This window comes from Macrobrachium nipponense, chromosome 24, assembly GCF_015104395.2.
Source record: "Macrobrachium nipponense isolate FS-2020 chromosome 24, ASM1510439v2, whole genome shotgun sequence".
Lineage (NCBI taxonomy): Eukaryota > Metazoa > Arthropoda > Malacostraca > Decapoda > Palaemonidae > Macrobrachium > Macrobrachium nipponense.
This window is the reverse complement of record NC_061091.1, coordinates 64,696,000-64,722,450: the sequence shown is the minus strand read 5'-3', so window position 1 is coordinate 64,722,450 and position 26,451 is coordinate 64,696,000. Positions and strand designations below refer to the sequence as shown.

The 26,451-nt window shown below is 37.7% G+C and overlaps 1 protein-coding gene across 50 annotated transcripts in view; it reads right to left on the bottom strand.

The window, feature by feature from the left end:
* Positions 1-24,970, bottom strand: part of LOC135205696 (zinc finger and BTB domain-containing protein 7C-like) — a 262,909-nt gene extending 237,939 nt beyond the window's left edge. For 44 of the 50 annotated variants that reach the window (XM_064236632.1, XM_064236637.1, XM_064236639.1 and 41 more), the window contains exons 1-5: positions 24,818-24,970; positions 18,129-18,231; positions 17,278-17,859; positions 16,867-17,121; positions 16,285-16,416 (exon numbers count right to left, since the gene is read on the bottom strand). In XM_064236632.1, the coding sequence (XP_064092702.1) occupies positions 16,285-16,416; positions 16,867-17,121; positions 17,278-17,859; positions 18,129-18,209 (1,050 nt within the window). In that variant the 5' untranslated portion in view covers positions 18,210-18,231; positions 24,818-24,970. Of the gene's footprint in view, positions 1-16,284; positions 16,417-16,866; positions 17,122-17,277; positions 17,860-18,128; positions 18,232-24,465; positions 24,601-24,817 lie in introns of those variants that run through there. The other 6 variants (XM_064236669.1, XM_064236668.1, XM_064236666.1 and 3 more) reach the window with 3 other exon arrangements.
* Positions 24,971-26,451: the final 1,481 nt, after the last annotated feature.

The window sequence follows — 26,451 nt, the reverse complement described above, 5'->3', positions numbered from 1 at the left end:
GAAACACTTCATATAACGAAAAATAACCTTGTTCCATATAAGTAGAGTTTCTAGAGATTGATTTACCATAATTAGAAGAAAGAAATTTGCTCTGGATTGAGTTAAATATGGCAAAATTAACTTACACCCCCCTCTCCTGATTTTTCTAAACCAAAACATTGACTGCTTTGTTTGCATTTTGTAATACATACAATAGTAATACGTATGAGACTACATACAGTATTATTGGATACAGGGAAGTAAAGCAAATTTTTTAAAAGAACCAAGAAAAAACACATAGTTGTTATTTGTATTTTATGAGGGGGTCTCGGCGCTTAGGCTAAGCCACTGATAACCAGACAACGGTGCTACAGACCCTATGGAGGGTAAAACCCAGTTATGAATATGTACATATATTGGAAGCGCCACAAAACCGACATGCTGCGAACTGATCCCAACGGTAACCAGGGCCTGATAAAATAGCCTCTACCTTTCATCAGTCATCATTTTAATGTCAGTATTTCCCTTTGGTTAAGTGAAATGAATTTGAGGCAAATTTCCCTATCTTGTGTACATTCTGCCAAAGTTCCCAACTAGTCAAGGTCCTCCACTATCCTTTCCCCACAACTTTCTGGACATTCCTACTCTTGGTTTTGTTTACAACTATGTTTTTTTGACTGTTCAACTTTTCATACAGCATTCCTGAATCTTCTGTATTTTCCAGCTGGTGGACACATTACCATACGTAATATGATCATACTAGCCATGAATCTTTGCATTCAGTTGTCACGCTTCAAAATAACCACAGTTCACGTCAGTGCTGGTGGGCCAATATCACATAATGATTGCTCTATAAAAATCTGCATACAGGAATGATACTTTGATACATATCTTCATCGTAAAACAGATCTCACTCTTTTTTTCTTTTTTTTCCACTGTTACTACCTTGTTTTCCCCCATACTCTCACTACCCCCCCAATGCCTCTTTCAGATGCCCTGTTTCAAGGGTAACAGGATGCTTCTTATACATCTTCGGCATGAAAAACGCTTTTATCTGTTGATAATCTGCCATCTTGATCATTCTCTGCAACATTATTCCATCAGTATCCCCATATTCTTTCAGCTGAAATGATACTGCTGTTTAAAAGCGCTTCCCTTTCTACTAAAATTTAGAGAAGAGAGAGAGAGAGAGAGAGAGAGAGAGAGAGAGAGAGAGAGAGAGAGAGAAGCTGAGAGAGAGAGAGCGAGAGGAGATAGAGAGAGAGAGAGAGAGAGAGATTGATGATGAGTGACGAGAGAGAGAGAGACGAGAGAGGAGAGAGATGAGAGAGATGAAGAGAGATGAGAGATCGAGACCGAGAGACGAGCAGAGAGAAGAGAGTTCCATTTAACTCGCATATGAAAATTTGTCGCTACCATGAATTAGCACAACTCGAATCGCGTAAGTCTGAAGTATCACTGTATTCCAATATGAACACTTACATGACATTTACTTCGCCAGCAAATAAAACCTCTCACACATTTGATGCAATGTGGAAAGTGCTTAGTAAGCATGTACCCAAGTAACACCTGTCAAGAGACCCATGTCCAATGCAATTTAAAGTTTCCTTCAATTGTCATTTAGAATAATAATTCACACAAATTTAATGAGAATGTTAACTTAAAACAAGAAGGATACCCATATAAATGGCATGGAAGGCATTATATCCCGGGAAATGTCTTAGTCATCAGACAAATAATTGAAAACTACAATGCAATTGTACTTCTAAGCAGGAAGGGATTTGCAAAGGATAGTGACAAAGGGATACAAGGTCAATAGGTCCCAGACATGTCCTAATGGACAGTGAACGATTACCATAAAATAAATTCCATGAAGATCTTGGACAAGAAAATCTAGTACCATGACCTTAGGGATCTATGGTATTTGCTTTTCACATCGGACTCAAGAATCAGGAAGTACTTTTAATACAAAAGCAAATCTGATGACTTGAGACGATGGTTGAAGGCTCCATAATTTACATAACAAAATGTAAATTTGACCTAAAAAACCTAAAAACCACTGAAGCTGGACCCAGCATGCAAGAAATTCATGAAACCTATACAGATGAAGATTAATAGCCCATATCCTTGGGAACTTGGCTGCAATCTTATTGACCTCATATTCCTCATTAGAAATACCTTCATGCATAAAATACAACTTAGTGTACTTTTTAAACCATTAGTTTGATGGCAGATGGAGATTCCACCCTAAACATAATAATCCTGTTTCTTTTTCATTTGTGCAGTTTTTAGTCATTGTAGAAACGTTAAGCAAAAAGATTCAAAATTACATTCCTGATGTATTTTCTGTTTCTCAAAAACATTCCCTTTTTGGGGAACTGCTAAAAACACTCCCTTTTTGGGGAACTGCTTTCTTAAAAAAAATTATATAAGGTATTTGTAATGTAAACAGTTGCCTTTTTACCTTTGGGATAATAACACAATTTAGAATCTGATCATTACCTTTATTAGAAAACTGAACCAACCTAAAGCATGATTACAATTCTAAACACACACATGTACCACATATACACATAGCATTTATGTATGCGTATACAATGCTACAAAGAAGCCTAACAAAACTGATTAACTTTTGCAATGACCTTGGTTAAATATTGTGTGCCTTGTGTATTACTTCATAGCTTTATTCTCCCACATTCAATCTGCATATTGGAGCTTTATGACAAAATCAATACATATAGGTAGTAATCTCTGAAAACCTACAATATTTACACATCTGTGCAAAGGACTTTCATCATATCCACCTCTGTATGTGTTAGATATTAACTGGAAATAGGATTTCTAAAGGCTGATTTCCAAGTTTATCAAATTTGCATGGCTTCATTGCATAATTACACATTGTTCATTCGTATATAACAGTACTGGTATCTCTACATACATATGTAATTAACATATTTATAGACAACCTGACAAATCTTCAGAGGATAAAAATTTGTCAAGCTTTGTTGACCCTTACATGACATAGAAGCCTGTATATTTATTTATTAATAATGAACAAATTTATGAAGGTAGTATATGTGTGTGCTTAAAAAACAAAAGATATACATCAACAAATATGCAGATAATTAAATCTTTAAATAACTAGCACATAAGCACGAACCAAAGTACCGAACAACATGCAAGTGTTCAAAAATTCTGTGATATTTTAGCATTTTCTGCAAATTCAACCTTAATTCAAAACTGCAGTCTTAAACGTTACCGCTGAAACTAACCAGTGAATAATGTAGATGAAATAAAAAAATTTTACGGAGGAGCCTTTTGGCTCAAAAGGATCAATCCCTGCTGTTAAAAACCCTTACAAGGACCAATGCCAACCACTGCCACTGGCCATCAGGGGTCTTGGCAAAATACTTGGCAAGAAAATCTTTGTCCAATTCGGGGGTGCCAAAACTCCTCATTTCAGTCAGACTTGATTTCAATGCTCTTACCCCAGCCCCTGAACTTTTACCACAAAGCAAATATGGATTCCCTTGAACACCATTCCTCATAGCTAACAATGTCTCCGGAGACATGCCAACCCTAGGGAATACCATACTTGCTTGCTAAAAATAACTGACGAAGCCTACCGTGTAACTTTTTACCAAGCATCTGAATTACAGACAGCAGGACTGACTGATGGCTGACATGTTTAATGATGGTTTTCTTAAAACCAGAGGAAGGCATTATTGCCACTGAAGATTTCTATCTTACTCCAACCCTAACAAGTTTTCCGCTAAAGGTTTTCAAGATTAATATTTGTGGGTATAAATATTGCCTTTTTGTTGTTAAAGAGATCGTCCATTTTCACCAAGTATAATACAGACAACATAACGTGTATGCCACTGGCAAATTTCTAACGCCTAGTTTCAACATATGTAATATAGAATGATTCATGACCTTTCCAAAAAGTATACTGGTTGCAGATCTTGTCATTTATCTTTCGTAAAATATTTATACTAGTTGGTTGACATCTTAAAATATTGACTGAACTCTTAAGCAACACTTAACTACTTCATTAGGACAACTACGCCTTGTCAAAACTTCTCACGGCAAAATCAGCACAAGAACAACAACCACAATATTACACTGCTTACGTCTGACCAACAAATATACCAGAGGGAAGGTCAGAAAATGTATAACTTAGCCAGACAAGCCTGGATACAGTAGACATGATGTTTGCCTCCAGTATATTGTTACTTCAGTTACATATTACGGGTATATCCTACACCAAATGCAAAATATAACTACAAATGCCATAATCATATAAAATTCATCAATATCAATAGTATAAATTCAATGTCTACATTATTCAAAGTTTCCATCATTTTCAATTCTTGACAAAAATTACACCAACACTACAATATTAGCATATCAACTATACTGTAGTACCAAATGAGTATAAATGTTCTTACTTCCAAGTCAACAACCTCTATTTCATAAGTGACCACAGAAAAAAAAAATGAAATAAAAAGAGCAACCTGTCTACTACACGATCACAGAAACAACTGTTGAAAACATAATTCGTAAACATTTGACGACACGGAAGAATGAACTGTGTTGCTACTAACTAGGGATAAGGAACAGGCATAACTACTACTATTTAAAACATGAAAATAACTTTCATTCACTTGAACCTCAACCACATACTCAATGGATAATTAATATTCAAACCAATGTATCTCAACCCTTCACCTATGTTCATCTTCCTTGGAATATTTTAGTATTTCCCCTTCACACTGAGTATGTGGTACTAAATTATCTTGGCCCTATGTATGAGTATGGGGGACAATTCTGAGTTGTATACTTCAAGGAAAGAAGGAATGGAGTTCAAACTAAGAAAATTAGACTATGTAAAACCTTTTAAAAACAGAATAACACAGGTCTAAAGTTATGAAAGCTTGGCCTAAGGGAAACACCAACACAAGCAATGATTTTGACGAGATAATTTAACCTGCCCACTATGTCAATATATTCTTAGTTCTCAAAGGGTTCACCAATCATAAGATAATATTTTCAGTAGTAATTTTTCCTTTATGTTATTGATTAAAATTAACCACCATAAATATTTAGTACTTGTGCAGAAGAAAATTCCAACAAAAATTCTTTTATGGGACTTACATCTACAACTGCTAAGCAGTTGACTGAAACTAGTCACACACACACAGAGAGAGAGAGAGAGAGAAGAGAGAGAGAGAGAGAGAGAGAGAGAGAGAGACCTATTCACAGTGTGTACATGATGAATATTTTCCTATTCCAAATCAACCCTATGCATTAAAAAACTGTCAACACATACACTAAAAAGTATTTTTATGACAATCTTAACAAGCTATAGCATATAAACCTCTGTTAAACATGTGCCAATACTTCTGATCCTAAATGAAACAATGGCAACGGCTAAAAACTCCATGGACTTACAGCATAGGTGGAAGACACACAAGTATCATTTCACTGGACTTGACATGAAATTAAGACCATTACCACATATATAAAGTATGCTTCAAAATGATTGCAGACGAAGCTTATCATGGTAACACACTTATCAATTTAAAATTCTCTGAGTTACAATACTTTAAACTTCAATGGACATACATGTCAAAAGAAATTGTCACATGGAAGGACAAGTGCATGGCACTAGGGGACAAAGCCCTGGCATTGCACCAAGTAGGTAATTCAGTACCATAATCAAAGACTGAGAAATGAAAGCAAACGATAAAATGAGTTGTGAAATACGGAAATTTAAGGCATAATGTTAAAAGGATCCTGATAATCTGACCCAATAACAATTGCAATCCATTCAAAAATAAAAAATAAAATAAAATGTCAAAAAAAACAAGAGTTCAGCTTGTATAACTCTTGAAAGCAAAGTTAAAGAAATTTGCAAATTTCTTAAATAACTATTCAGCCAACCCAACGACACAGGGTTCATGTCCATTATATCAACGCCAGAAGATGCTGATGCAAAATGCTGCAAACAGATTCAGGCAAAAGGGTGATAACAGTTATGTTATCACTGTGCAGCACAAATGCTGTATTATTATTGTTAATTATACTAAGAAAATGAAGCCCCTGCTTTCAGCAAATCTGGTTGCTCTCGGCAGATAAAGGGGATCAAGGACCAATTGTGAATGGATAAGATCTTGATTGAAATAATAATAAAGATGAAATAAGGAGGGGAGATGGAACTTCTAGGCTGAATAAATAGAAACAAAGCGCAGGCTACGATAAAAAAACCGCCCCAAGGCGGTAAAGAAAAACTGGCACATCACAGGGGTTCTGAGCTTGGTCAATGACCAAGATCCGTCTTGTATATGCATGAGTTGCCAGATGCCAAAGATTCCTTGTTTTACAATCTTTGATTGTTTTTAACTGGTTTCCAGTTAGCGCTAGAAGATTATCCAATTGTTAAGACAAAAGGTTTGTTGCGCGTATGAACTATTCCACGGATGGCGTGCTTACTTCTTCACTGCATGGATTGCTAGCAGCTGATTCCTTAATCATTTTGTACCCTCATCAATTTGCTCTTCAATCAGGGTTATATGAAGATTACTAAAAATGACAAATTTTCTATTAATTTGTATTTTTCATAGCTAACAAACCTTAGGTCTTAACAATAGGATAAATCTTCTGGTGGCAACTGGAAACCAATTAGAAACAGATTGTTAATGCAAGGAATCTCTGGCATCCAGTGCATTAGCTCAGGTGGAAGGAAGTTGAGAGAGTGCACTTGAATCCAGTGAGGCATCAGTCTTCTTCCTGCCCAGGATGTAATGTAAGAGGGACGGCTAGTGTTGGGCAGTCAATGTTAAGTCCTCACGTTTGTTAGCTATGAAAAATATAAATTAAAGATTTGTCATTTGTTCATATGCAGAGCACAACTTCTGTCTTCACCATAGGATAAGACTCATAATTGGGGGGCAGTATGATAATGCTGAACCAACTGGAGGATCAGCACACCCGATCATTCTTCTTGGAAATGAGGTTGCTAAAGAAGAGGACCTAAGCCTTTGAGATGTTAGATACGTGGACATCTAACACTCGTCCACTGGGTTCAAAACACTGAAATATAACCAGATTCACTGCATTCATGCAAGTCCTAAAGAACTATCTGTTCAGGCAACAATCTATGTCAGCCACAAGAAACTGGTTTGTCTCCACTCTTCACTCCCCTTGCTGGAGAGAAGAGTTTAAGCTACTGAGAAGCAGATTTGCATGTTGCATGAAACATTAAAAGTGCTGTAACAGTATGGCTGCAACACTCGCCTGCATCAAGCCAGTTCCAGAGTATAATGTGCCTAGTCTCCCAACTGCCCGTAGGTATGGAGAAAGGGGAAAGAAGAGAGGCCAGTCACTCCCTCCTCCCTACTCCACACAAATACCTTAGACAAGATACAAACTGTCCTGCCAGGGGCACTATATGAGTCAACACTTGTTGAACAGCCACCACTGGACCCATGGAGAACATGTCCAAGACTTGTCCAAGGATCTGTGTGGGCAACGTTCTTTAAGCAGAAAGTGAAAGTGGTTTGAACAGATAAGTACTTTAAAATGCCAGGGAGGAACATATTCCTCTAGTGTCAAGCGCATCTGCAAGTACCCAATTAGTGGGGGAACTTGACGATGTGGAGTCGGCTTGTCTAGTCACCTCGTGTAGAAAACCGAAAGGGTGTTTTACGACACCTTTCTTGACCTGTCCTATATTAACATGAAGTCTACAACACAAACTTAGGACACAAAATGTTCGGATAACAACGCAGTGCTTCAAGGAACACCGAGGCTTTCCAAACCTTCCAGGGAAGCCAAGGTCAGAGGGAAAACTCATTCCAAAGTAAGTTTCCTGAGAGATGACTGACACATGGAGGTCTGAGTTTCCTAGGTGAACAAAGACTGCTCAAAGCTACTGAACCACACCAAGAATTCTGAGGGCGAGACAGGCCTGCATTCTTCAGACAAACTAATCAGAGTAGCTCCTCGCCAGTATCAACAGAAGAAACCTCCTCTGTTCTGAAAAACATTCAGAAGATCTTGTCTACCAAACAGGAACTCTGAGAGGAGATAAACCCTTTCGATGACACCAATCACTGCAGTAGACGGCTTATCTTGTACAAGGGTGATGAAGATCCTCTGAGGTAATAGCCTTACATCTGAGTCGTTGTTCCACAGGAAAAATCTCCTGAAAGAGATATTGGACTGACTCCTGACATGAAGAGATAAAGATCCTAGTGATTGGTGGCATCTCTCCACAACAGACTGAAGAAGGTTGTGCTAAGGAGGAATCTCTCTCAGTCACTCAGCTTGGGGTTACAAAGAGCTACTGGGGTTAACCTAAAGTTACTGGGGTTAACCTAAGACTTTGAAGCTTCACAAAGGGCACTGCCCTTAATTCACACCTCTGAATGCGTTCTTGTACTCAGGAGCCTCCTCTGAAGGTTGAGGTGCTCATCTCAAAGAGCTCCTGGTCTTGGGGGAATGGAACGTACAGGACAACTAAGTCTACATCCCTGTAACTTTCCAAGTACTTAAGAAGATTCAAGGAAGGCAGGTGGGGCACTCCATTGTTCGACCTCCCGAGTTCTCAGAAGGCAGAAGGGGGGAGTCTACTCCAACGAACAATTCTGGGACCATGCACAGAGGACCTCTAGTTTCCTGTCAAAGTGAAGAGGTCTAACATGGGTCTTTTCCAAGTAGACAGAAGAGACAAAAGCATAAACCAAGGGGATGTCCTATGACAAAATGCTCAGCACATTCTAAATATCCTCCTGTCAACTTGCACATTGTCAAAGTAATTGAATTAGACAGGGGAGAAGTCCTAGAGCTGCCAAAGAAACGTGCATCTCCAACAGAGGAGACCCCCTATGAAATTATTCCTATTGATGACATGATGATAGGACACGAACCCCCCCCCCTCTCCCTTAACACCAAGAACCCCCTCTCTCCCTTAACACCAAACACATTCACCGTATATTTTTGCCTTTCTTCTATTCAAAGAATTCCAGTCAAACCAACTTGTTACAAATAAAAGATTGAGAAACCTTCAGAGAACTTACTCAAACCTCCTACAAGACCTCAGTTATGCTTTTTCTAAGTGAACACCAGAAGGCTAATACAAGCAGCAAAACGTAATAGTATACAATACGATCACGTCTTTTGTTTGTATGGTGCTTTTACGTTGTATGGAACCAATGGTTATTCAGCAATGGGACCAACGGCTTTACGTGACTTCCGAACCACGTCGAGAGTGAATTTATATCACCAGAAATGAACGTCTCTCACTCCTCAATGAAATGGCCAAGAATCGAACCCGCGACCAAGGTGGGACGCAAACACCATACCAACCACGCCACTAAGGTGCTACGATCACATGTCCCTCCTCTCAGAGGAAGCAATGCTTGCCAAGTAAAGTAGTCTGTTTTCAGCAACCCAGTCATGGGATCCAAAGATAAGACAGCACTTTGTACTTCACTACCAGGGACCAAATCTTCATAGTAACAAGAGACTACATGCAAAAAGGGGGGGAGGAAACTGTTTTTGTCCTCCAAAGATGAAGAAAAGTTAAAATAACTCAAGAAACCACCATCAGGTTACAGTAATCCAATGACTGAGCTTTGCCTACAAAAGCCACAGAAGCAAGGCCCTAATCAAAATCAGTTAACACAAAAATGAAGTCCACAATCCTTGTCTAATCAAGTAGTATACAGCATCCAACAGTGTTGGGATAACAGCTGCAATGACCACAAAAACTTGCGTGCCTTAAGGATGGCTGCCCCAAGTGAAACTTTGTTAAGACCTATCTTCAAGCCACCTGTGATGCACATGAGAACACAAGAAGTAACTGCAGTCAAAAATATTCTTGTGTATAATGCTAAGGACACAACCTAACAGAATACTCTCGTAGGTGGTCACTAGTCTTAGTGTAATGCCTGTATGACAGGAACCACTGGCCAACATGCCTATCTTTACAGATTGTTTCCATCTGCTGAGGAAACCCATACAAGACATACAGAAAGTGGAATTTGTTATTAAGGGAAGACATGAAGGCATTAAAATCTCAAGAAGGCAACCGCTTACAATAAAGTACGATAAACACCACAGAAACAACCAGCATTAACACGGTTCCCCAGTCATTAAATGAGTCCCAAAAATCACATATGCAAATATGTTGTTAGAATTCACAAACTCAAGGATAAATTTCAGTGCAAATTATTCAAAACATTATTCAGAAATACACCTTCTAAATAATTACCAGTCAAGTGGAACTAAAACAAGCAAAATAGCATAAATGAACACTGTGAAATGAAACACCGCAATTAGGCTAAAGACGAAAACTTACTGAATTAACTTGCAACAACAAAATTAAGATGTATTTAAAGACAGCAGAATAACATCTATGTATTGCTGAACACGGCAATCAAAGTGCCAGTGCCTACCCACACAAGACAACTGAATTTAATCATTTTATTACACAGGCCAAAAACAGTGTAAGATATTAACACAAACGCATTCACTGCAAGGAAATACGCTAACACATAATTAATGGGGTTCAACCGTTGGAAAAATTTATGAAACTAATAAATCATACATAGCACTTCTGGGTGAATAAAAAGAACTTATTCATACCATATTCTACCGCATTACCTCAAATTGTCACCTCTTGCATTATATCTACAGATGCAATTTCCAGCGGCCTACATGCATCTAGGTCAAAAGTTATGGCACATGTCAAACTATTTCTAGTTACAAATTTACTCATAAGCAGAGCAAACGGACTTAATTTTTCTAACTGGTATCTACAGTAGTCAGTAAATAGGTGTTGAACATCTTGGTAATCTCAAACTCTCATTACTTTTGACAATCTTAAATGATGGAAACTTTGATCAAAATAATTCAATAACATGAGAAGAGCAGCCATCTTGGGTATGGTTCACATAATATTTATGATATAAAAAAGAACATCCAATGTATCTAGGCAATTCAAACAAGTTCCTTATACCTTACATTATATGATGAAATGTACCTGAAAAAAGAACTCTTCAGTTTAAATAAGAGCCACAACAAACAGATGCAAAACTGAGATTCCATATGTGACCTGTGACTTGGAATCAAACTGGTACGTCAAAAATACATCAAGTCTACTTAATTATACTGCAGTAACAGCTAAACTGATTTCTTCCAAAGTTCACTGGTAACTCCATATTGTGGCAGCTTGAAATTTAAATATATATATTTCATTCCCAAAAGCACTCTTGCTCAAATGCACCACTGAAAAACATCATCAAGAGACCTAATCACCACATAAGTGTTACCAAACACAGCGCAACACAACAATCATACAGTATGCTCATTCAATATAAGTTCTTACTGACAACTGCCAATATATCACAAAGTGGTTAAACTGAGATAAAATTTAACATCCAGCCACAAATATCTCTCTCTCTCTCTCTCTCTCTCTCTCCCTTACACACAAAATACTAAGCAACAATTTTGTATTCCTGTCTTAAAACTATATAATAACTTCCAACATTTCCTGAAGTCCTTAAGTGACTATATTTGTGCAGTTTCCAACATTCTGACCATTTACTATTCCAGTTTCAAACAATCTGTGAATTATAAACTTTTTTATTTGTTGAAGAAAGGACACAGCAACAAACTCCACATAAAAACAAGTCATGTGGACATATTGTAGACATCTAAATTTTACTCTTTGCATAATGGTGTTCAAGAGTGTATTGTATGTATAATTTGGATAAATTGGATTGGACTATGTAATTTAAGATTAAAATTGAACCCTGGAGCAGCTAAGCACTCAGCCCTTACTGGTAATTTTAAAATTCCCTTAATTATTCTATTGTGAGAGAGTACACTGTTTACTTTCATTGACTTGAAAACTTATGCTAACTATAGTAATTGGAAATAGCAATGAATGAATGCTTATGAAAATATTTCTTTGACTGAAAGGTTCTTTAGCTGCTGAACCTCTCACCGACACTTGTTGCCCATTGTATGGTAACTGAGTTATGGTGAAGAAACATAAAGAGGGTTCAACACTTCAATTTGTACAATTTATTTGGGAAAGACTTGAATACTGGATAAATTTGGAGTCCTTCCGTAAGCACTAGAATTGAAATTTAGGCTGATGCTAAGCCATATGCTTGGCTTTTATATTTTGCAGTTGCTGCATACGACAATATAAGGGTTGATCTGTTACTTGACCAGCTGTATGATATACATACTATCCTTTCTGCTATTTTGGCTTTTATGTACACTTTCTAGTTAAGGTATTGAACAGACTAAAATAAAAACTAATTAAAAATCACTTTACAATTTTAAAAACCTGAAATGTCCCACTAAGCTTTGACTCCATTCATATACACAGTAATCCATCACTCAATGTAATATCAACAACCTTTCATAAAAGAAGTCCTAACCCTGAAAATTTCTGTAAATAAAATATAGAAGCACTGCTCCCCTACATTCATTTATCTAAATACCAAATACCCAGTGCACAAGTGAAACAAATCAGTTCAGCTGTTAAATGTATGCACTTACCTTGGTAGTTTTGAATTTTCTGCATAGGATACACTCAATGAATAAGTCTTGTCGTCAAGTAACTGAACTCAAAGACACATCAAATGTGAGAAATGAGTGTAGTAATTAGTTCCACTGACCACCAATACTCCAATGTTTTTATGTAAAACAAAAGATTTACAAATACAAGGACAATAACCATATACTAATGACCTTTTTTCTCAGATTTAAAAATTCTTTATTATAGTTTATATACAGAAAATTCTGAATGTGTACATTCTATTCTCCCTGGATGTGTCTCTGTTTCATCCCAATTTACTCCCATTTTAAGTAAAGAAAGCTAGGCAACCTTGTGGATATGGGAAGACAGCACTCCCTCTGCCATTGTTATGTATGAAAAATTCTGTCACAACTCCCTATCTCTTTAATGAGTATGTATGAAAAATCTGTTATAACTCCCTATGTCTTTTACAAGTATGTATGAAAATTTTTGTCTCTACTCCCTATGTCATTAATGATTGTGTGAAAAATCTTATCCCGAAAACATCTGTTTCATCACAACCCAACTGACTACACTGTCTGAATCACTTCAGAGTGACAGATTCATTATACAGAATCAAAAATCAGAGTACACCAAAGACCCAGAAAGGGGGAACTGAAGGTAACGATAAATAACCACTCATCAAAGATCCACCTCCCCCCTCCCCCCAACTTGCAATATGGCCCACAGCAAGAAAATATCTAAATTTTAAAATTCCTAATGTAACATCTTGAAGCTAAAACTAGCAGAAGTTTGAGACACCGTCCACAGAAAAGTCAACACTTATCCTCTCTAACCTCCTTGGGCAAAACCTTTTGTAGGCAAATCTCATATCTTTGCAGGAGGGGGAGTTAGATTTTTTAACCTGAAAATGTCTCCAGTCACTGCAGGATAAGGATTGATGCTTTAGAAAATTTTTTAGTGCAAGTTTCTTGGCATGTGATATGGAAAATACAACCAAAGTTCCCATGTTGAAGATGGCCAACTGTGTAGCAGTGGTTTTGAGTTTGTCTCATAATTCACTGACAAGATACTACCATAACAAGTGAAGGTTCAGCAGGATATATCAGCTAACCGCCCGTCAGGTGATCAAGACGGAGGTGCATCCCAAAGAGGTTAATAGTTCACCTTGGCCACTCCTGAAACCCATGCCTCATCTTGAAGGAGGAGGTTAATGCCGCTAGTACCAGAGTCAGGCCAGGTCAGTGGCTATCCTCTCTCTACAGTATCTCATACTTCCATTGACTTCTGCTGGAGGGAAATTATGTGGTCTTAGAGGAGGCAGCCAAGGATCTCTAGTAATAACATGAGATCACCACATGCCAATGCCCCTGCAAAGAAGTCATGAACCCTTTTTAGAAGACAGAAATAAGAGGAAAGCCACTAAGACAAGGGGTTGGGATACAGTATCAAAGAATAAGGAGGCAATGAGAACAATGTATCTCAGGCCAACAAAAGAGAACAAAGAACAAAGTAAGCAGCCCAAAGAAAAACAAAACTCCCTTACAATAACCATTACCTGTAAACTCCTAAATAAAAAATTTAAAAAAATAGAGAAAACTTGTTGCATAAGTGATAACTAAAGCTGCAAGTCAAGAGATTTACAGAAACCAGAGACCAGTCTATAGTGCAACAGCTCAGCTAGTCCTTGATGATCAATGCCTTCAAACCCACTTTTAGGACAAGAATCTGCTCATGAGAAAGCATGTCGGGTGCAAAGTAAACCTCTCATCTTGGCAACCTAAGGAAGGCATGAATGAGCTACAAACCCAGAAGATAGACTTTGGCAAGAAAACATTGGCTACCTGATACTTAGGATGTGGGTAAACAATAACCTAACCAAACTCTGACCCAGAAAGAAATCATGACATAGCAACACTGTAAAAATTCTGAGCAACTAATTCAGCAGATATCCAAAATGAACCACTGAATAAATTAGTAGATATCCAACTGAACAATTGAATAAAACTCAAAAAAATTAATGTATATACTAATACACCTGAAATGAACAAAGCATTCCTATATACTATAGCTTAAGGAATGAAAAGGAATACATAACCTTAAAGCAATTACAATACATCCCAAAAAGATTTATTACATTACTAAAAAAAAAAAAAATTTTCAGAAGACTGAGACAAAATCCACTAGTGGATCAACTGGAAACGGAATAAAACCTTATTTAAAAAAACTTCAAGAGAAAAATGTCAAAAACAACCACCCAATACATTCACTACTGGCAAACCACTACACTATAACATGAAGGGAATGTGATACATAGCACTAAATAAAGACAATAGGAAATGTTTACATGTATACTAAGTCTCTTGCTTTGGAAAAGCCACAACCATCCATGAACCTGTGACTATTCAAAGGATATTTCTTTGTAGGAAGACACCTAAAAAATGAATGAGATGAAGTACAATGTCAAAGTTAAACTAAGACCCTACGACCCCCGGCCCCATGCATTAAGAAGTAGTGATAAGAAATTGAACAGCAAGACTACTGAGAGGAAGTGGGATAGGAAATAAGGCACAATGATACCACAGCCATGAAAGAAACAGAAATCCCTTGGAATATAAAATATGACTGAGGCTCAAGCATGACAATGAAAGGATGAAATTTAGTGTGAGTGCCACTGGTCTGACTCATTGTAGATATAGATTTACACAGAAATAACTGAAATGTGAGAAGGCTTCTATATCATCAAATAATCTGGAAACAAAAGTAACCACATAACTCCATAACCCTTTGGACTCTCACTCCGAATGCTAAATTTTGTCTGACTAGTTAATGATGGAATCCAACAAAATCTGATATTTTAACTAACCATGCAAAAGCATTTAAATCCAATTCCTTACATAGATGTTTAACATAACCTTTTAACTAACTTACACGTTAAAAATATACCTTCCTCACGTGCCCCTACGAGCTTCCCCCTCCTACCACTTGAGAATGATAAAGACTTATTATTTTGCTTCATCCTATGCAGGAATTCTAGGTGTATCTGCATCATAATCTGCACAGGGGGTGTTCATTTTATAATAAAATACCACTCAATATTTTTCAAAGCCTGCTACCATAAGAATAACTGGCTAAACTAAATTAAAACATACCCTATTTAGACTTGATTCTTCCAGTTTTCACAAAGCAAGCAAAGACCTAGACCTTGAAAATGACCAATATCCATAAAATGTTACTGAAATACAATATAATTTTGATTTGTATACTTGAAACTTTTAAACAGAACTGTTACACAGCTGCCTGTTTGTCACTCATTTAAAGCTTTAATTAGAGTGTTTTCATTGACTAACATTAAGGCTAGCCAAGATACAAATGGGAATTACAAGATACATTTTTTTTACTAAAAGTGGTAAGGCAATTTACAGTATACAAAGCTAGGCAGTTTTCTTTTTTATTCTGCTTCTGAGAAAAATCACTAGTCCGGGTCAGTGCGTTGAAATTGATTTGCATGTAGTAAACAATGGTAAATAACCATATTACTTTGCAACTTTTTAATAATAAAAGGCTTAGGATTTTTCGTTGTTGTGGAAGGAATCAAGTTTCATTAAACTACACAGCACAGAATACGTACATGGTATATATAAAATAACAGATTTATTCCAGTCACAAACATCAATATGGAATCTCAACCAAACCCAAAGATGGCTTCAACCCTTCCAAAATACAGAAGTTGTAACACTCACCATCTGGTGTGCTCCTGACTGAACACCACTGACAGGTGGCCCCTGCTGGGGTGGGTGCACATCCTGGCTACCATCGCCACTATATCCCTCCATTCCGGAGAAACTACCAGGCACATCGCACCCACCCAACCACTAGTTAGAAGAAAGAACAAAATCATAAGTATATCAGCAGGCCCATGTAAACCTGAGTTTTAGGAAATCAACCACCATACTAGAATTATGGGAAATGGGTTATGTATTGATTTATTCTTAACTTGAAATCACTTTGTGCGTATGCAATGTCATCCCTTTACGAGGCATGAATAAATACATACGTACCCTAAAAAGCTTGTCTATGAAAAACCAAGAATCAACCCAGAACACATTCTAGGGAACCTTTTTAACTTTGTTAAACAAGAGAATGTGAACCTTTTTAACTTTGTTAAACAGATTTTTCTTTCCAAATCACAGAAGTGACCTTAATGGTAGCAAGAATTTCATTCCTCTAAACAATATCAATCCAAAACGTACATTGAAACCTTGATGATTTTATTAATGATAGCATGTCTGTATCATCACAAATACAAAACTTGAATCACTTACCCCTTGCATCCCTGAGGGGCCAGCTAAAGCCTCTACAACTGCATCAGGTAACGGCTGACTTTGCGATTCTGACTGGGAACTAATATTCTGTTCAAATTTATTAGGTAACATTTGCCCATCTTCATCCCCCACTGAACCATCTAACTTAGAATCACTCCCTAAAGATCCATAGTCCATCCCTGCATCTATCACATCATCTCTATTATCTACAGTATCCTCAACCTCCTCTTTGACAAGACTTTCATCCACCATAACCTGCAAAGTAAGAGCAATAATATTTAATTGTGATTTCAACAGCAAGGAAACTATATCAAGCAATAAAAACATCAATGAAGTAGAAAGATGGCTCAAGTTAGATCATAAACTTTTACATTCACCTTCAATAGAAAAATAGAATAGAATTTCACTAACCTCCACAGGTGCTTTTGGGGACGATGAGGTAGCAGATGCAGATTGATGCAATCTGTCATCTAAAGGTCTGTCAGAAGACTGTTCACTCATGTGGTCTTTCCACCGAGTGTCTGTCTGTGTTCTATTTGGTTCGGATTCTGAAAGACCTGGGGACGCTCTGATCGGAGAGGAGGAGGGAGATCTATATACACTACTTTGAGGAGCATTTTCTTCTCTTTTTCTACGCTTTGGATGTGGACTACTTCTGTCGTCAGAACTTCGAAACGTAGATTTTCTACTGCTGACATCATTTCTAGTTGGTGGAGGTTCATCAGGGACAGCTAACCCCTTTATTCTTAACACTTCCGCTGCCTTGATCAATCGAGCAAGGTCATTTTGAGCAACACTAACCACACCATCGTACATATAACTTAACAACGCTTCTAACTCATCCCATGCTATGTCTTTTAATACTATCACTGGATGTTTGCATGGTGTATTGTCAAAAATCTTTTCAAAATATTCACTACACGTTGACAAAACTAGTTTGTGCACCGGGTAAAACCGTCCTTCACACGCTACAGTGACGTCCGTGTATTTTTCCTAAAGTGAGAGAAAATAAAAAAAGTACAGCTTAAACCTCAATGAACAGGCTGTACGGTTACTACTGCACATAAAGCAATATGCAGTATATACCATGGATGGAAAAGGACCAAACATGAAATTTTAACTGTTAGACTCTCATATTTCATGGTGATAAAACTGGATGTCAAAATGGATATCAAGCACAAAAATGTATATACAGAAATAAAGCAATACATGATACAAATTTTGCAGTGTAGACCCAACCATACAGATAACATTGGACTGACCTTTTCCCTGAGTGTGGAAAGTACATGGCAGAATGTGGCTTTGTGGTTATTCCACGACAATGATAGCATTCCATCACTCATCTTGGACCAAGTTTAAGGGGACCTGAAAACAAAAAGGTATTTTTGCTGATTCGGACTTTTTTTTTTTTTTTAATCTTTATTAAATCTTGAAATTTCAAATTAAAAAAAATAAAAATTCCGCATGTCTGGCCTGTTTAAGGTGTCATGAATCATTTCCGTCAGCTGTTTATCATATTTCCTACTCATAAAGCTAATTTATAGCAATCAAAGGGTAAAAATGGCAATACTTGCAGTATCCTGTATAGATACAGTGCTTTATATTGTTTACAACAATACAGCTCTATAATTAAAAAATCTGCATTGTTGCCAATTCCATGAGGCCAAAGAGTGAGGTTCCTCCTTTAAATTAAAAACACTTAAGGTTTAGCAAGTTAACTCATGCTACAGTTTGTATAAGAAAAATGAAAAGGATGTTCAAGTCAGTGCTGCTTATGCTCCTAATAACTTATTCAGCAAAGGGACCGACGGCTTTACGTGACTTCCGAACCACATCGAAAGCGAACTTCTATCACCAGAAATACACATCTCTGACCCCTCAATGGAATGCCCTAGAATTAAACTCACAGCCACCTGGGTGGCAGGCCAAGATCAAACCAACCACTGAGGCGCTCTGATGAGATGGTTGTTGTAAAATTCTGAGCAGAGTTGACTGACAAGATATATATTCAAGATAACGTCTTTAGGAAAGCAGTTTTATTCTGGAAGATGCCTTTTTGAACATACAAACTCTGTGGCTGAGTTCAGCAAGTCAACTATGGCGAAAGTGTGGTTACCACCTACCAATCATAATAAAAAATACGTGGTCAAACTACTACTACTGTAATTTGTATGAAGGGGTTTTGAAGGTAATCCTGCATAAAAAAAAGGCAAGTTTCTTATTAATAATTTCATTTATACGTATATATTACGTTTTGTGTCTTTTGTCTGATAACATGGTCAAATAACGATATCTGGCATCTCTCTGTGGCCACTGACTACGACTACGTCTTTCCTTGTTAAAAAATAAAAATATACTTTTCTAATTAAGCTCTGATAAATATAAAAAAATTTCTATAAATAAAATATATACAAAGTTTTTTATTCAATCTTTAAATAATACAAGTTTATAAATGTAACAAACATGTCAAGTCAGATCGAATACCCATCTCCTACTAATGGTCAATTTTGATGATCACGGAGGCAAATTGAGTGGATACAACTCCAACGGACGTTAAGTCGTTTACTCACTCAGATTGTGGTCATGGCGGCATCACTGGTGCATATGGGATTGTAGTATATGATACTTAAATATAAGGGTTAGCACCTTGGCATATCATAAAAATAATAAATATTCATCAGGTTACACCTCAAGGTCAAAATCCCTCCCTGAAACCTAATATGACCCTTTAGTTCTAAAACTACAGGTTTCGGCAGAAAATGGGCGTGCGTTCTGGACGCGCCACAAGGGATGTCGTAAGATCATGTACAATAAACTGAGGTAATTCTAAGCCCTCATTCTGCGGTAAAGTAGACTATGGCAGTTGACATTTTCCTACGTTATTTTACTTACTGAACAAGAATTTAAAGTAATATTTATTCGGACGACTGTAATTAGCACCCGGGGGGCAGTACTAAACACGTCTAAATACATTAGACGGGGTGTCAAATGTATTTAGCCTTGTTTAGTACGGGCGGGCCCCGGGGTTAGGGGGAAACATCACAACAGGCCAACCCTCATCACGGTAGACGGGTCTTATTCACTCGATATTTAATTGGTGAAACATGAATACAATTGCAACTCTAAGCATACCATTTAAAAGACTGAAGTTTCGTCAACATATTTGTGATATATGAAAGCCCCATACGAACTAAAATAAGCATGTGAGCTCTTCGTAAAATATGTTTTCAAGGCAGTTTTGAAATCCAATATGGCGGCTACGTTTTTCATGGACGGTTCTCATCAGTGACGGCCACCATTCTTTCCCCAGCCTTCCCAGCACTCATTTGAACAATGTTAGCGTATGTATGTAAACGTTTAGTTGATCTTACTCAAGATTGCAGTTGTAATCAGCACAATAAACAACATTTTGTTGCCTATATTAGTGAAAGTATGAAACTTGTTATTCCCGGGGTTATGGTTGGAACTGAATTCATTCTTACCTTGTAATCGGCGGTTTTTTATCCTTACTGCCATCACAACTGAAACTCCACAGTGCTTATTTGATTGTTATTATACACATTTTGGTCTCAGTTCACTCCTCCACATTGCAAAAAACTTTGAAACCCGTTGCTGTTCCTGGTTTCTAAGCGCGCGCGCCATAAACACAATTACAAACAGCAGACGACGACAGACGACGAAACTGCAAAGTTTTATTCCCTAAACTGTTTACTTTACTCGTTATTTAGTTTAAATTTACATTGTTATTTAAAAATTTTGATTTAATTCATGTATATTATCCCTTTTTTTGCAACCAAATTACCCCGAAAAATTACAGATATTTCTAACGTAGATAAAATCAAATGTTTCTAACGTTTTCGTACATCTGGCTGCCGAAAACCATAGAGGAACGAATACGGAAAAGTGCAAAGAGGAACGACTACGGTTTTTTTTTTTTTTTGCTTTTTTTTTTTTTTTTGCATTTTTTTTTGTTTTTGCTAGCACTTTTTCATTGATTTCAGTCTGTTTATAGTATTTTGAATTTCTTAAATAATCGTATGACCAGAAATAAATGTAACCTTTAATGTTTGCATGCTTTAATGTTTGCATGCTAAGAATGGCAAAAATCATCGTTGCCACATTAGTGGAGGCTTCACACATACGCCGTTCCATTATTATAAACTGTTTTCCATGAATTCTAGTTGTCATAGTAATGCAATAATGATAAAATTGCTTTAATATTTATGTATATTATACTTCCAATACATAGCCTAATTTCACCAATTTCAACGTTTTGTTTTATAGTCTTATACCCAGTTTGGAGGTCAATGTTCGTTACTAAAGAATCTGTAACCTCCTTAAGTCGTTCAGTTGACATAGTAACCTGAGCCATATTTTCACTCGCTGAAATGACGATATCCGGGTGAGGGGCAAGTGGGCCCATCCCTTTGCCCTACGTGATGTACCCATGTTCGTTATTACTAACTAATATATATTTATTACCTGCATATAAACTGTTGTGCATGAAAATTTTTTTAATATTTTTAAACTAAAATTAGAGCATACATAACCAACACAAATTGTCATAAAAATGAAACATAAATCAAGTGGCTATTATTGTTTAAACATGTCTTCGTGATGAAAATTAGCGCACGCACGGATTCCTTCCCAACCTCTCTCCAAAATATTTACCCAACACAAAACCAGCATTCACAAAGGGTCCCCAACCATGTAGGGTATATAGGAGGTTAATAATTAACAATAAACAACACAACCTCATTCATCAGCAAACACTATACGCTATGAGGAGACATGTCTGCCAAATTTTCAAAACAACTTTACACTTGTGTGACAGACCTTTGAATGGTTTTCGAGACAAACCCTGAGGCTATAATTATTGGATTATAGGGATTTTCATTTCCAGGTATTTTTAATGTCCCTTCCTATTCCTCCTTCGTCTCTCTCTCTCTCTCTCTCTCTCTCTCTCTCTCTCTCTCCTCTCTCTCTCATTTTTAAATTTTACATACCTATGTCCTGCTTAACTATTTTGCGAGCACTAGTAGATGCACCTACATTCATCATTACGACTGAATTAAAAACTTGAAAGTATTTTAATTAATGCTATACAAGTATGAATATATTTTCTTGTTCATTTTTCGAATTACGATAGAAACAGAGAGAGAGAGAGAGAGAGAGAGAGAGAGAGAGAGAGAGAGAGAGAGAGAGAGAGTTTGAGTGGATCAGTGTATAAATATATCGGTCAATGGGCAGGTAACAACCGAGTGAATCGTTAGATATATCCACCAATGTAAACTACTATTATTAGATAGATAGATGGAAAAATCATAGAAAAAAAATAAGTTTCAACTGCAACAACTTTCAGAGAGAGAGAAGGGAAGGTGAAGGAAGGAAGAAGGACAGGGGTGGCGGTGGAGGTGGGGGGAGAGGGTAGGTGGAGCTGTTTACTGGTGTGTTCCTATCCATTTCTGGATAATGGAGTTTTGGTCTATTAGTACAAGGACAAGTGTATTATTCTTTAGATTAGTGATTCACGATACCCTTATAAATTACGGCACTGGGGGGTAATGCACTAAAGAAAAATCTCGTTCTGTTACGAGTGTTCGTTACAGAAATAGGTATTGCCCAAAACGTGCTTGCATGTCTCTGAAACCCATAGTAGACATGCTGCTTAGTTGTCAATCAAGTTTTTATAACCAAGTATTTTTTTACAAGCTAGCTATTGAATAAATTTTTTCTCAGTCAAAACATATGCCCCTCAATGCTAACTTTCCTCTTTTAACGACTTTCTGGTCATTGCAAATTCGGCCCCATAATTTCTTATGGTGCGAAAACAGACAGAGGCCCATGGACCGAAAACGATTGCGTCACACTACGGCGATAATCCAGCAGTAAAACATCTTCATATATCCAAAAAGTAAATAATAAAGATATATAAGCGCATTACGATTATAACAATTACATGTATAGCTGATAACAATCTGCATGAATAACTGGTAAACTGTTCTGCAATGACAGTTGAGTATAGCAATTATTACAATAGGTACGAAAGTCAAGATGTCGTGACGTCATAATACAGAACTTGAAAGAACGTTCTAATTCAGAAAAATAATTACTTAAATTTGAGTCAGAGTCGAGTTACTTTTTCAATAACGAATATTTCAAATTAATCATCTAAAATATGTAAAATATTGATGTTTTACTACTTATTTTAAAATTAGCCAAGAGCACGCTTCTCGTCATCTTCTACCCAAACAGCTGTTTACGCCTGGCTTGTTGTTGATGAGAAATCGTGTTTCGATTGTTGTGATAAAAGTGCTCCAGCGTCTGTGGTACACTGAAGTGTGCGGATTTATCACAGGAAATGGTTAGTTTATTGACACAAGCTACTCCGTAAACATCGAGATGGCGTCATCTTCTAAATACCTCGAGTTGTAAGTAAAAATGTTGAACGCGTTTTGGTGAGATTTGCACTACGTTTGAGACCGTTTTCAGTTACCCTCTGTTTAAATCTTAAAATTTGGCCTTAATTTCTAACTTTGGAGAAAATACTTACTTCGAAAGGAGAGTAGAGGTCTTTAGCTCCGTTCTCACCAACAACAAGTCGCGACTGATGCCCATCTCGGGTGTCAGGACGCGTTATAATGTACTTTTTCGGAGGGTGGCTTGCATTGATGGTAGATGGCCTGCTTGGCCTGCTGTGATGTTCTACCTAATTACAGTCGTCCGAAAAAATATACTTTAAATTCTTGTTAAGTAAAATAACGTAGGAAAACGTCAACTGCCATAGTCTACTTTACCGCGGAATGAGGGCTTAGAATTACCAAAGCTGAGAATATCATAAACATAAACTGATAAACTTATGCAAAGACATAAAAAGATGGCAAATATTTCAGTCGATGAGAATTAAAGGGAAAAATACCAAATGGCCGGCCTCTACTGTAGCGCAACCACCTTCCCGAAATTCGGAAAAAAACCGACTTCGAGAGGAAAGTAGAGGTCTCGGAGTGTTTGCTTCGACGGACGCTGGCTCTTGACAATGTCTATCCTGGGTTACAGGAACTGTTTAAATTACTTTTTTCGGGAAGGTGGCCATTCGGTATTTTACCCTACCAAACGGTATACAGAGAAACGGTCAAATGAGACTGATCTAGAAACTAGGCCTAGGGTAACGTAAAAAAACAGAATGACACCTTTTCAGTAAAACGCTAAGTTTTAACAATCACTCCCTTGGGTTTTGAGTGAATTCACGTGATATTGAAAGATAAAAATACATTATAATTTTATAAATCAGGCCTAAGAATGATAAAATAACGATAGGCCTAGCAATGCCCTATCATGGCGTATCGAACATATAAAAATTCCAAATAAAAAAGAAATCGAATTCTTTTGGATATCTAGCGAATTCAACAGTCATTAAAATACGAAATATCAAATGGTACCTCAGCGTCGGACATCGATGGCCTAAACGAGAACCGCGGCTGTTAGTGATTGGGGGGGGGGGGGGGGGAAGGCTGTGGGGGCGGCGGGGGGGAGATAGGGGCGGGGCCGTAGTAGCTAGTCACAAACCGAACACCGTAAGCAACATAGGCCTAGTAATACCTTTACAAGATGGCGTTATTCTAACGTTAATTCTGGTTTTAAAAAATAATTTTAAATGAATGGAAAAACGTCTCGGCGGCAACAGGAAGTCCATTCAAAAAGGGGTGGAAAGGTTGGCGTCAGTTAGCGCCGCCATTACTATCCCCCTCCCCCCCAACACCCCTGGCCTCGATCCCCAAACCCCCGAAAACAAAACATGGACGCCGCTCGCTCCCGAAGAGGGTACGCCCAACGACACATTTCAACACACGCCCACGCCCGAAATACGGCGAAGGCGGCAGGGTGGGGCGGCACGCCGTGACCTAGGGGACATGAAGGAGGATTTGGTGACAGAACCGTCGCCTTGCTTTACCTTAAACGGACACAAAAAGAGGATATTTACGCCGAAGCTTCATCCCTCTGTAGATGACTTGGACAACGAAGCTCCCACTCTTTCTCTCTCACTCTCACACACTCGCGCTCTCTCTCTCTCTCTTTCTCTCTCCCGGTGGCTGCGCAGAGATGCAGTTGCCCGCCAACCAAAATGCACAAATAAATTTATAATCAAAATCATGACGACGGTCTTTTTAAAATTGAAATAAAATACACGCAATCATTCTTTTATTCTCGTACGCAATTTTGACGAACATACTGTCAGCTGTTGACAGACGAGGAAATTTGGATTCGATGGAGAGCTGAGCGTAACGATCGTTTGGTCGTTCAAAGTCAATATACCATTTGGAATGTGTGCTGTTTATTTCATTGGATAAGTATCTCCAGGACTTTTCATCAATCGCGGTGGAAATTTCATTCTTTCGACACCGAATGCCTAATAATAATACATTAGAACAAAGACAATAACTGGCAACTTTCCAACCCGCGTCGTCATCGAGCGTCACCTCCGTTGCCGCTTTTCTCCTGACGAGAGACAAACCAAAGGACAAAATAATTTTTATGCATTTTCCTCACTAACGTCAGACTGTAGTGTGCGTACGATACTGTAATAAGAAGGAAGTCATTTCTTATTTCTATGCGAATGTAAATGACACGCTTTCCAGTCTTGCACACAATATCTGTCCGGAGATGTGCAAGGCCCATTTTGTTGATTTGAAAGATTCTTATCACACAAATGCTCACGTCTCTTGGGCTGATGGTTGGTGTACGCACAAAAATTTTTGCTTTTCTTTGAACTTATAGTAAACTACCTCTTTCAAACGAAACCCTTATCTACGATTATGGGAGATAGCAAGGCGCAGACACGAAACCGCGCATGCGTAAACCCATCACCTAATGATTTTCTTATAATAAATGCCGAGTGTGAATTGCATCATAATATAATTTGTTCAGACTCTTCCTCTTCAAACAGATGAAATTGGACAGATTTATTCCTTTACGCAAGGAAAATAGTTCAAGTGGGTCCATCGGGCAATTCTTCCTCAGCCATTTGAATGCAGGTGGCTGTTGGTCTGTCTCGGCGAAAGACAAAGAAGTTAGCGCCTCATAGATATCTGTGTAAGCGCATATCTCTAATCACAGACCGCGACCATTATCCTCATCTCTTCAACAGACTTCCTGACCCAGTTCGCTGTAAGAACATTCTCTTTTTAAAAAACAATGCTCTAGTAGTATGCATTATCGGCCTATGCACATTTGATTTACAAGGGGAAGTTCTAAGAGGCGTGGCGGGTTCCCGATGGTCACTCGCAACACGGAATAGGAATGGGGTTGCAAGCCCTATGCCTTTTCCCAATCCGATTGCTATCCACTCTAGCTGGCCTATAACCATCTACCAAACTCACAGCTTAGGTGAGTAGAGGCTCAACAGAATTTATGTATTCAAAAATGGCTAACATACCGTTACATACCGCTCTGTCTCGGTATTTCTACTAGTATGCACTGTCATTTTACTGAGACCCAAGACGCTAACACCAGCATCATGACATTTCCTTTGACTCCATTACCACTGAGTTTTCGGTACGAGATTGCTAAACCTACTATGCTGATAAG